General features: G+C 35.8%; 2 protein-coding genes across 2 annotated transcripts; one reads left to right on the plus strand and one right to left on the minus strand.

Annotated features, from left to right (window-relative positions):
* The first annotated feature begins 1,323 nt into the window (after positions 1-1,323).
* LOC110892557 lies at positions 1,324-2,220 on the plus strand. The gene has a single exon (XM_022139714.1). It carries the CDS (start codon positions 1,324-1,326, stop codon positions 2,218-2,220), a length of 897 nt encoding a protein of 298 aa, XP_021995406.1.
* Positions 2,221-9,117: 6,897 nt separating this feature from the next.
* LOC110896463 (transcription factor MYB117) lies at positions 9,118-11,729 on the minus strand. The gene is made up of 3 exons (XM_022143794.2): positions 11,185-11,729; positions 10,425-10,793; positions 9,118-9,563 (listed from the first exon to the last, which is right to left on the minus strand). The coding sequence occupies exons 1-3, from the start codon at positions 11,651-11,653 to the stop codon at positions 9,199-9,201; spliced, it is 1,203 nt and encodes a 400-aa protein (XP_021999486.1). The 5' UTR covers positions 11,654-11,729; the 3' UTR covers positions 9,118-9,198.
* Positions 11,730-12,921: the final 1,192 nt, after the last annotated feature.

Genomic DNA, 12,921 nt, shown 5'->3' on the forward strand with positions numbered 1-12,921 from the left:
TTATACAAGCAAGTAGGAAAAAGAATCGAGTGAATCGGATAAGAATTGAGTGAGTTATGCTCATTTTCGTGAAGGGGTGTCAATCTACTCGAACCTTTGCTTTCAGCTACGGTTTGGAGGATGTTTTGAGAGTTTTTAGTGTTGCAAAAGTGGTAGGGAGGCTGGTTATAAGTGGTATTTATAGGGGGAAGGATTAGGGTTTCAATGGGTTGGGCTTTGGAAGTGTTTAGAAGGGGTTACACCTTGAAACTAGCCCACAAAACCCAACTATATGGGCTGAATTTTGCTGAATTGGGGCTGCCATATTTCTTTATTTTTTTATTTTTTTAAAACATTATAATGAGTAATTTTGTTAGTTAAGTTGTGTAATAATGTGCAACAATGTTTCCCCTAACTTGTAACAAGGTGAAATATGAAATAAAACATGATTTAACTAGGTAAAAAGTGTAATGTACAAGTTTTATTTACGAAGCAAGTTCCGTATTTTACAACGATTACAATGAAAGAATGGTTATAAGAACACAAGATTTCCAAATTTAGAATTTCACGTAAGGTTTCTAAATGTAGGAAGTTTGAAAACGCAGGGCGTTACAGATTGTCTCTCACCTTTTTTTATGCCGACGACGCTTTAATCTTGGGAGAGTGGGATAGGGATAAAGTTTCGAACGTGGCTAGATGCATCATAATTTTTTACTTATGTTCGGGCCTTAAAATTAACCTTCACAAATCGTACCTGTATGGGCTGGGGGTGGATAACGGGGAAGTTATAGATATGGCTAACGTAATTGGGTGTAAGACCGATAATATCCCGCTTTCGTACCTGGGGATCACGGTGGGAGCCAATATGAATAGAATCAACAATTGGGACCCTATTGTTGAGATTTTTGATAAAAGACTTTCGGTTTGGAAAGCTAAAACTTTATCTATGGGAGGGAGACTTACTTTGATTAATTCGGTGTTGGAAAGTCTCCCTATGTATTATTTCTCATTATATAAAGCTCCGGTCGGAATTATTAAAATCCTAGAAGCTAAGATGAGAAAGTTTTTTTGGGCGGGATCAAACGATAATAACAAAATGAACTGGGTAGCATGGGATTGGGTCTCATGGCCCAAGAAAGAAAGGGGGGTTGGGTATCAACAGATTAAAAGAAATCAATGAGGCGCTTTTGTATAAGTGGGGTTGGAGATATAGGGTCGAATATGATAGTTTATAGAGGAAAGTGGTGGAAGCGTGTCATTCAAAAATGAACCAAAGAGGTTTTTTTTCCACTAAACGGCAATTATTCGGGTTGTTGGAGCAATATTGTGAAATTGATTACCAAAATGAAGCTTAACGGGAAAAATATAAACCGGGCGGTTCTGGGTAATGTGGGGAACGGAGAACATATTCGTTTTTGGCTTGACAAATGGGTGGGTGATCTTCCTTTTGTGGAAAGATGGCCGCATCTGTTTGCTCTGGAATCTGTTAAAAATTGCAGGGTTGTAGAAAGAATGGGATCGAGACAAGGGAATGATGGATACACTTGGAATTGGGTTAGAACTCCAGAATCGGATGTGGAGATTAAGGAATGGCAGGAGTGTCAAGAAGTCATCAACATGGTGAGATTGTCAAATAAAAAAGACGCATGGATATGGGATATTGACAGACCGAAGGGGTTTTCGATGAATTCGGTAAAAAAGGCTTTAATTTCTGATAGGGAAAGTTGTTTCCTTCCAAAATTCGAGTGGAGTAAATGGGTTCCTATAAAATGTAACATTATGGCATGGAGAGGTAATTTAGATATACTTGCTACCAAAGTTAATCTGAAAAAAAGTAACGTGGATATTCCATCGGTTTTATGCCCTTTCTGCGAAGAATATGAGGAAACCGTAGATCATTTGTTCTCGGCATGCACGGTGTCTATTCGAGTGTGGGCAACTTTTAGTGTTTGGTGCAACATTCCGCAGATCTTTGCTTTCGATTTCAAAGATTTAATGGATATTCACAATAATATCCAGAGTGGGAAAAAGACGAAAAAGATTATCCGTGGTTTGATTATTATAGCGTGTTGGTGTATTTGGAAAGGCAGGAACGACTTGGTGTTCAATCAGATAAGGAGAAGTTCGCAAGATATCATGATTGAGATAAAGTCGAGAGGTTTTTGGTGGTTTAAAAGTAGATCATCTTGCGAAAATATTAGTTGGAAAGATTGGTGTAAATACCCTATGTATATGTTGTAGTTTGGCCCTTTGCCCGTTTGGGTCAGGGGTGTTGTCTTGTATTGGCCTTTTGCCCGTTTGGGTCGGAGGTGTGTTTTAATGAAGTTTAATTTTCAAAAAAAAAAAAAAAAGATGATGGTTGTGAAGGGGTGCACAGTTAATACAATCTCTCCTTTCAATTTTCAATCATCCGATTTACACAGAAATCATCCAATTTACACACAATCAATCTTCGTAGATGACACATCTTCAGTAGTCGTGATTCTCTTTGACAGTATCATTGTACATATCAACATTCATATGCTTTCGTAGTAGTAAATGCAGATAGTGTGAGGTTCATTGGGAAACACTAAAAAAGTGGGGAACAATGAGGAACCGACTCAAACGAACTTCGGTTGGACTCATTCCAGCGGCGTTGGAACCGGCTTGTCGAACCCTAACCTCTTAACCCTAAACCCTAAATCATAACCCCTAAACCCTAAATATATTAGGGTTTGGCTTTTAGGGTTTAGCTTTAGGGTTTAACATTAGGGTTTAGCTTTAGGGTTTAGGGTTTAGCTTTAGGTTTAGCCTTTAGGGTTTAGCTTTTAGGGTTAATAGCTTAGATTTTACGGTTTAGTTTAAGCTTTAGCCTTATTTTTTCGCTTTAGGGTTTAGAGTTTAGGAGTTAGGATTTAGAGTTTAGGGTTAAGAGATGTTAGTTAGGGTTCGACGAGCCGGTTCCAACGCCGCTGGAATGAGTCCATTCAGAGTTCGTTTAAGTCGGCTCCCCGCTGTTCCCCACTTTTTTAGTGTTCCCCAATGAACCTTCCCCAATGCAAATAAACTTTATGTATAATCATACCAAAATTGTCACAATACTTAATGTATGATTAGTTGTCACATGCTTACAAACTTTATGTATTAGTGTATGTCTTATGTCAACATTACTTATGTAAAATATTGTTGGTTAATTTGGATTGTGCTTAAAGTGTCTAAACTAAACCGAGTTTCGAATGACCAATCGGTTAATTTGGATCTTAATAAATTCAATCACAGCTTATACTACAGGCTAATTGGTTTCAAGTTAGCAAATTGGAAAATATAATCAACATCCCGCAGCAACATGCGAGTTGGGGTCATCTCATAATAAATTTTAATCCCAAGCTATATGCATAATTGAAATTATTCTAATTATAAGGATGAAGCTGCTAATAATAAAGTATTTAAAAACAATAACTTTAGAATAAGATAGGTGACATGATCAAAGGGCTACCAATCACCTTGAGTGTTAAATTTCCCATATTATGTTACCTCAATTGGAAAAAAAAAGGATAATACGGTTATTCAACTGAACGACGAGTATATAGTATGTTACCCGATTTTATTTAGAAACTAGAAAAAAAGGGTGTGTCTTGGAGTTACGATGAAGACAACTACTAACATGATACGTTTAACACATGATTTATATAGTTCGCGAATAATATTACTGTATATTCTTGCAGGGCCGGTCCTAGAATTTCGGAGGCCCAAAGCGAATTAAAAATTCGAGGCCCTGTTTAATTTTTTTAGGATCGTAATTTCGGTTTTCTATTCAGAAGGAGATGGCGGCGCAGTTTGTTGCCCGTCTACCTGCTATCCTTATGTAATTTGTCCTGTTCATTGAAATGAAACAAATTTAATCAGAAATATGGTAAACAAAAAGGCAAATAAAGGGTGGTTAAGAGTGGAAAGGTTGGCTTCTTTGGTTGTTAAGATAACGATTAATTTCATTACGGTTTCATTAAAAATACCACTAAAAAGGTGTTAGCTAACAACTTTGATGACGCATAACAAAAATGGGGCCAACCTCATGTAACTTATTTCTGTTATGTTCCCACAGAAACATATGTTTGATGATGACAATGTTGTTAGCCTGTTACATGCATGTCCACTCGCATGTGATGTGAATAACATGAACAATCACACCTGCGAAGATTCTGCTGAGGAAAGGATGTTTGGCCGTTACGTACTCCTTCTTATGAATGAATTCCAATTCCCACAACTCAGTAGATAATAATTTAAATTTACAATACAAATAAAAATGGTTCTCTCTTGGCTCTTTTAGAAGTTAATTAGACGGATGGGATTGTGGTAAAGTTAAGGTTATCATCCAAAGTTTACAAAAAGTACGTTTTGACCTCAACTATTAACTAGACTAGACGTAACACGTTTGGTTCTTAGAATGAATTTACGTTAAATATTCTATTATATGCATTGAGAGTTGTTCTTTAAGTCCAGCCCAACCCGACTCGTTTATAGATCTTCATGCTACCAAAAGTAAGTATATGTTCCGTACATAATTTACTTAAAACCAGACCCCTAGCTTAAAAACATACACGGGCTTTTGACCTATTAAATTTAAAGCTCCAATCAAAATTAAAAGTTAATATTTTTAGTTTCTGAGTTTAATATATGAAAGAAAGAAAAAGGGTTAGAATTAGAGAGATAAAAGAAAAGGAGATGTAGTGAGAAATATAATGTAGTCTCATATTCTAGAGTTTGAAGGAAAGAAAAGAAAATTAAAGATTTTATGTGCACCCGAGTTGAAAGAAAGGAAAAATAAAGTTATAATTTTATAACCATAACATTTATGATTTTTTGTTTTATCATTAAGTAAAAGGGTAAATTGATAAACAACAAAGCCTTAAGGGTCGTTTAGTTCATGCATTTGAAAGTAATTGGAATTGTAATTGGAAAACATTCCATCAAGAATCATGTTTGGTTTGTTTTAATAAAAATGGAATTGAAAAACATTCCATCAAATTCCGTCAATCAATGGAATTTAATAATCCTTCCTATTTGAGAAAGAATTCTAAACTTTTTATTGGAATTTTTTCAATTATCAAAATACTTTCAAATTTTATTTTCTTCACTACTTTAAATAAAAGAGATTAGTGCAAATTTGTCTTTTCAGTTTTTAACCATTACAATTCCATGTATCAATTTATGAACCAAACACATACAAAATTCTTTTGGAATTATTTTCAATTCTTTTTTTATAAATACCAATCTATTAAAAAAATTATGCGAACCAAACGGAAGCTTATATTAATATCGATTACTTTCTCTACAAACTTGTCCATTTTTCTTTTAGAAAAGTTAGGAGGAAAAATTATTAAAATTCTCCGGATCTCTTCTTTTCACATCATTTAAAAAATCTTATAAATATAAAGCTTTTCTAGTTTCTTTTTCTTCATTAAAAAAGACTTTGGGAACACATCAAAAAGGGGAAATAGCAATATTAGCCAATAATTGGTCAAAGTTTCGCAACTAGTCAACGGAAACGTCTCGTTGAGCTTTTACCATATTGCTGAAACGTCTTGACGATGGACCAATCACTGGCTGCCACGTGTCTGACAACGCTGAAACGTCTCAGAAGTCTTAGCTGAGACGTCTCCACATGGCTTGAGACGTTTCCTCATGGCTTCATATGGCTTGAGACTTTTCCATATGTGGCTTGAGACGTTTCCTCATGGCTTCATATGGCTTGAGACTTTTCCACATGGCTTGAGACGTTTTCTCATGGCTTCATATGGCTTGAGATCTTTCCTCATGGCTTCATATGGCTTGAGACTTTTCCACATGGCTTGAGCCCTAAAATGACATTTAACTTTTTTATAAAATTAACCTTAAATTACGTTAAATATATATAAAATTAAATAAAATAGTTGGTTGTTAGGATTTTTCATATTTTTTAAAGTTTTTTACTTTTCTTAAGTTTTACGCGCTGTTCCCGAGTTAACTTAACGATGGATAAGAAAAGAAAGCAAAAGTGAGAAAGGAAAGGATGAGAAAGGAAAAAAAAAGATGACTTTCCCACCGTTTCCTCCCAAATCGGAAGGAAAGAAAAATTAAAGAATTTAGCCTAGTTTTCCTGTCATTTCCTTTCTTTTCCTTCCTTAAATGAAACTCGGGAACACGACATGTTTTATTTTCCTTTCTTTTCCTTCCTTAAATGAAACTCTAGAACACAAAATATTTTTACTTTCTTTTTGTTTCATTTCCTTTCCTTCCGTTAGTAAACTCTGGAACACAGTGTTAAAGTCTTTTAGAATTCCTATACACATAATGTTGTAATACATATGAGAATTTCAAATGAATTAATCAACTCGGTTCTAGCTGCCATGTATGCTTACTGGGCCTCGGTGTTTATGCTTCCTACGAGTGTTATAAAGGATTTGGAGAAAAAGCTTCGTAGGTTTTTATGGAATGGTGGTAGCCAGGGTCCGGTTCGTGCTAAGGTCGCCTGGAAGGAGGTGTGTATGCCTAAGGAGGAGGGGGGTTTGGGCATTCGAAGAATTGTGGATGTCAATAAAACCCGTTTGACATCGCATATTTGGAGTATAATTACTAAACGTCCGTCTCTTTGGGTTCAGTGGGTTCACTCTTACAAGTTGAAGGGTAAAAGCTTCTGGGAGGTTCAATGCCGGACCAGTATTACTTGGGGTTGGCGAAAGCTTCTCGCTATACGTCCTATAGTTCGTCCTTTTATGTGGAAGTCTATCCAGAGCGGGCGCCAGACAAACGCTTGGAGTGATAACTGGTGTACATGCAGCCCCTTACGATCATTTATTACTCCGCGTTCTATAGCTAGAGCAGGATTCTCATTAAATGCTTCGGTAGCGGACCTTCTTGATAATGATGGCCAATGGCGTTGGCCTCAGGAGTGGTATGATCTGTTTCCGGTTCTTATTACTATTGATTCTGTCCATCTAGTGCCTGAGGTGGAGGATCGGTTTCGTTGGAAAGACTTAGAGGGTAACCTACGGGTTTTTGGTTCCTGGGAGGTTTGGGACAGCCTGAGACATAGAGATAGTAAAGTTGATTGGGCAAAGTCGGTTTGGTTCAGCCAGTGCATTCCGAGGCATGCTTTCCATCTTTGGTTGGTCATAAAAAATAAATTGAAAACGCAAGATAGGATGGCAGTTTGGGAGGCGGGTAGTGCTACCAATCTTCGGCTCATGTGTTGCCCATTATGCAGCTACGACCGTGACTCCAGGGATCATTTATTTTTTAGGTGCTCTTATTCATCGGAGGTATGGGGTTTGGTTAGGGACATGGCTGATATGGGTAATGTTGATAACTCTTGGTCCTCGATTATTCAGTGGATAGGAAGTCATGCTCAATCTAGATCTCTAGAAAGCATAGTTTCCAACCTTCTGGTGGCGGCTTCAACGTATTTTTTATGGCAAGAAAGAAATTCTCGTCTGTTTTCTCGTGATCGGCGGAATGCTAGTGTGCTCTCGAAGATCATTATTGATACAGTTCGACTCAAGCTTATGGGATTCCGGTTTGGTGGTGACTTGAAGCAAAAGAGGTTATTGGATAAATGGCTTGGCTGGAAGAAGAATGTGGATATCGACCCAGGCTAGAGAGTTTGTAGTCTTCTAGTTTTTCGTTTCGTTTTGGGTCGTGATGTATTGTTTCTTCGGGTTGTTTTTTGTTTTTGGTTATGACTGTTTGGGTTGTGTCTGGTTGTTTGGATTCCTAGTCTTGGTATGCCAAGGCTTATAGTGTGTATCAAAGTCTTGATACGCCCTGTTTTTATTTGGTTGATATATAAAATTTACCGGGATAACCCTTTACCAAAAAAAAAAGAGAATTTCAAATGAATAATTTAAAAAGAAACGTAAACGTAGTAAATAGATATAAGAGATTAAAAATCGTGAGTAAGATTAGTTTAAAAATTGAAAATATGTTTTAAGTAATTGTATTATGTTACAAAAGTTCTAATTACTAAAACTTTTAAGATTATGAAAAATTATTCTTTTGAAATTCTCATATGTGTTACAACATGGTATGTATAAAAACTCTAAAAGACTTTAAAACTTAAGAAAAGTAAAAAACTTTAAAAAATAAGAAAAATCCTAACAACCAATTATTTTATTTAATTTTATATATATTTAACGTAATTTAAGGTTAATTTTATAAAGAGTTAAATGTCATTTTAGGGCTCAAGCCCTGTGGAAATGGCTCAAGCCATGTGGAAAAGTCTCAAGTTATATGAAACCATGAGGAAAGGTCTCAAGCCATATGAAGCCATGAGGAAACGTCTCAAGCCATGTGGAAAAGTCTCAAGCCATATGAAGCCATGAGCAAACGTCTCAAGCCACATGTTGAAAAGTCTCAAGCCATATGAAGCCATGAGAAAACGTCTCAAGCCATGTGGAGACGTCTCAGCTAAGACTTCTGAGACGTTTCAGCGTTGTCAGACACGTGGCAGCCAGTGATTGATCCATCGTTAAGACGTTTCAGCAATATGGTAAAGGCTCAACGAAACGTTTCCGTTAGCTAGTTTCTAAACTTTGACAAATTCTTGGCTAATATTGCTATTTCCCCCATCAAAAAATGTCACTTTATTCTCCTTGAGTAAGATCGAATATTATATTTTATAATTCTTTATGATTTTAGTTTCTTTATTCATTTTTTTCTATGTGAGGTGGAAGATTTTATTATCCTTATGGGTACCGAGATATACCTATTTTTGGTTTTATATGATTAATGTACCCATTGTACTCACCCGTTACACGAAACTGGTTATTAAACTCACCTCTATAGCAACTTTAGATATAACATTGAACTACACTTCTAGTATTTCTATAATTTTAATAATTACAAGTCTGTAACAAATTCAACATAATATTTGTAAAGGTTATAATATATACATATATACACACACGTTTTGATTCTGGGTAATGAGGTTGGTATCACCTTAACCACATGTGTCTCAAACGTGTGAAAAAATTCTATTCCAATACTCGTTTCCATACCCCAAATACTCATCCCGCATGTTTTAGGTTTTCCAGTCGGATTCGGGTTCTTTCCAAATCATGACTACATGATTAGGCGATGGCTTTTCATGTATTAAAACCTTTAAATCAGTTGAGAGTTCTAAAAGAAAAATAAAAGAGAGTAGTTAACTAATAAATTTGGCATTGACTAAAGAAGGTAAATGAAGAAAGTACTAAAAATAAATTTTCAAGTGGCTCCAACTCCAAGGAAGTCTATAAGTGGTGGTGAAATGTCAATGTTAGCCTCAGAAAACTGTTGGCTTTGTGAAACTTGTGGTGGTGGTGGTGTTACTGATGAGAAGGAGCTGCTGCTTCTGCTTCTGTTGTAAACATGATGATGATGATGATGATGATGATGGTGATACTGATTATTTTTGCCAGCAGTCATCATCATCAATGGTATTGCATGTTTATGATGTTGTTGATCATACAAGTTGGTACTGGTACCCATCATCCATGATGTGGTTGATGATGATGATGATGATGATGATGATGTGTTGTTGCTGAAGATGTCCATCATCATCATCATATTCTGAGTACTATTCTTGCCACCTGAAAATATCCCCATTTTGAATACTGAAATGGTAAGTTATATATTTGACATAGAATGAAAATAAAATACTAGCATGGGTCCCTGTACTTTAACTCTTTAATAGGTTGTACATAATGCATTAAAATCCATGTGTAAATTTTGTCTTTAATGTAAACAAATGGTACTTTTATAGATGGCAAATTCCTAAAAATAGGTACTTTTCAATTCAAATTAGTGTGTTTTAATAACCAATTCAAAATTAGTTGAAACAATCCTAAGAGCAAAAAGAAGACAAGCGATTACTAGGGCGGATTCAAGGGGCTCATGAAGGTTGGCTCAACCCTCGTCCCTAGAATTTGTTGAATTTATATATATAAAAAATAGAAATGAATATGATAACCCACGATTAAAAATTTCTAGTTCCATCACTAAGAGCGAACACCAAAGTGGTCATACGCTCCATTAGAATGGATGGATTGGAGTCAAGGAAAAGTGAGGAAGGTGGGGTAAAACTGATGTGATAGTATACACGGGGAAATATGGGGAAAATGGGACGACTCCCTCCACCCTTAGAGGGCTCGTCCTAATTTGGATGGAGAGCTTGCTCGGAATTCCTCATGGAGCAGATCTTACCTACAACCACTATATTTTATATACTTATATGTATTTGTATTTGTGTGTATATATATATAAAATTCCTTAAAAAAACAAGATTTTGAAGTGGGACATACTAAATAAGTGTGTTTGAACTTTGAAGGATAAGTGAAAATCTTGTGTCACTTGACTTAAAACGTTTATACGCATTTATAAGCGTTTGAAAGGGGACGCATTGGAGATACTCTAAAATGACTTGCAACACATAAAAGAGAAAGTCAACTGACCGGAGGGGAGACCAAACGGTGGTTGTGGAGGACACGTCATATTGTAAGGTGGCGGAGCAACGGTGGAGATTAACACCGGTTGTGGTGGCGGAGTGGCGGATCTTGAACCTGTTTGGTTTTGATTTTGAACAAGCATTCTTCTTTTCCGATGAGCATTTGACTGTTCTCTATACTTTCTAGCCATGATTACATGCCAATGATTCTTGACAGCATTATCAGTTCTTCCAGGAAAAAGCCTTGCAATCAATGCCCATTTGTTGCCATACATTCTGTGAGAAGTCATCAGTCTTTCTTCTTCTTCATCAGTAAAAGCTTTTCTGTTTATTCTTGGATCTAATTGGTTAAACCATCTCAACCTACAACTCTTTCCTAGCATTTTCAAAACACAAATCACAAAGTTCATCAAACAATAGTTAATACTTAAAAGGGTGTTTCATAAATGGGAAAATCACCAAAATACTATTTGACCTATGAGTTTGATAAAATAGTCTTGACGTGCTTTTTTTCTTTTAAGAAAAATTATCTTAACTATTCTTGTTTTTAGTTAAATATTGTTTCAGCCAACCAGAAGCTTACATGCCCAGATTTCCATCGGGCGCATAACAGTGGCATGGATCTGCTACGCGCCAGATGGAAATCTGTTGCACCAACGGATACTTTTTTGATTAGTTAGAAAAATTTAAAAGTTAAGACTACTTTGTCAAACTCGAACAAGATAAACCATTTTGGTGATTTTTTATTTATTTATTTATTTAACTACCAGATCTTCCTTCAAGTTTCTCAGCAATAAGGTTCCAGTTTTGGGGACCATAAAGGGCCACAAGCTCTTTAAGTTTAGCATCTTCAGCTGGTCTCCAATGGCCTCTTGCACATGTCTTTGTTTGTCTGATTCTGCCAGTGTTGCCACTTAGATTGAGGTCAAGTTCTTCGGGTTCTTCTTCATCCTCTTGATCATCGTCCTGGTTGGTGATCATAACTGGGAAATCTAGTGAAGAAGATGATGTATGGATGAAATGGTTGATAGTAGGGTTTGAAGTGTTTAGAGAGAGAGAACCAAAAGAGTCTGAAAAAACCATGGTCATTGAAGAGGAAGAAGAACAATGGTTTCTAGGTTGTTGGAGTTTAAGTTTGGTATATAAAGCAGATGCCTTGATGTGTGTGTATGTTTGTAGGTATGTGTGTGAGAGAGAGAGAGAGACGTACGTGCGGGTTCTGCAACAAAACGTCATACGTTGGTTAAAGAAATCTTGAAATAGAGAGGTTATGTGAGTGTGAATTTTGGAGCAACAAGTAGAAACAGGAAAAGCATTCTTAACAGAAGTCTCAAATTTCTGTGCACAAGTGATTTTAGTAACCATACAATAGTGACTTCGAATATAAGATATCATGTGAATAAATCTAATCTAATCTAACTACTATAATAAAATAAGAGTGTGCCTATTGGCACACTAATGTGCCTATTAGCACACCAAACTCTAGCAAAATTAGGGTTTATATACGCAGCGTATAGGGTTAACCCTCTACGCTGCGTATTGACCTATACGCTACGTATATAAACCATGGATCTCAGTGCCTAATAACCAATCATTGCACAGAAAACAAGGTTTATATATGCTGCGTATAGGTCTCTAAGCAGCGTATATAAACCATCTGAAAATTTGGGGTCATTTTGGTAGGTTTGAAGCATCAGTTTTTCACAAGGTTTATATACGCTGCGTAGAGACCTATACGCAATGTATATAAAGGTCTGAAAATGTCCTTTATACCCTTGTGTTGAGGCTATACGAAGCCAAATACAAGGGTAGTTGTGTCATTTTTGTCTCATACGCTGCGTAGGGATCTATACGCAGCGTATATAAAGCTCCCTTTTGTTTTGTTTTTTTGTGTATTTCTTTGTTTATTTATAAAAAAAAGAAAATTATTTATAAAAAAACAATATTATTGGTAATACAAATATAAATTATAAATATTAAAAATAATACAAATATTATGAATTATAAAAATTAAAAATAATACAAATATTATGAATTATAAAAATTAAAAATAATACAAATATCATGAGTTATAAAAATAAAAAATAATACAAATATTATGAATTACAAGACCTATAGAGAACCTATACGAGACTTACACTATACACTATACGATACGATACGATACGATACGATATAACGCCCGTATAGGCCTATAGGCGTGGTTTAGCTCCCGTATTGACCTCGTATAAGCCTATAAGTGTGATATCGTATCGTATAGGTGTGGTTTAGGTCTCGTATTAACCTCGTATAAGCCTATAAGTGTGATATCGTATCGTATAGGTGTAGTATAGGTCACGTATTAACCTCGTATAAGCCTATAAGTATGATATCGTATCGTATAGGTGTGGTATAGGTCTCGTATTGACCTCGTATAAGCCTGTAAGTGTGATATCGTATCGTATAGGTTTAGTATAGGTCACATATTGACCTCTATAAGCCTATAAATGTGATATTGTATCGTA

This window comes from Helianthus annuus, chromosome 12 (assembly GCF_002127325.2).
Source record: "Helianthus annuus cultivar XRQ/B chromosome 12, HanXRQr2.0-SUNRISE, whole genome shotgun sequence".
Lineage (NCBI taxonomy): Eukaryota > Viridiplantae > Streptophyta > Magnoliopsida > Asterales > Asteraceae > Helianthus > Helianthus annuus.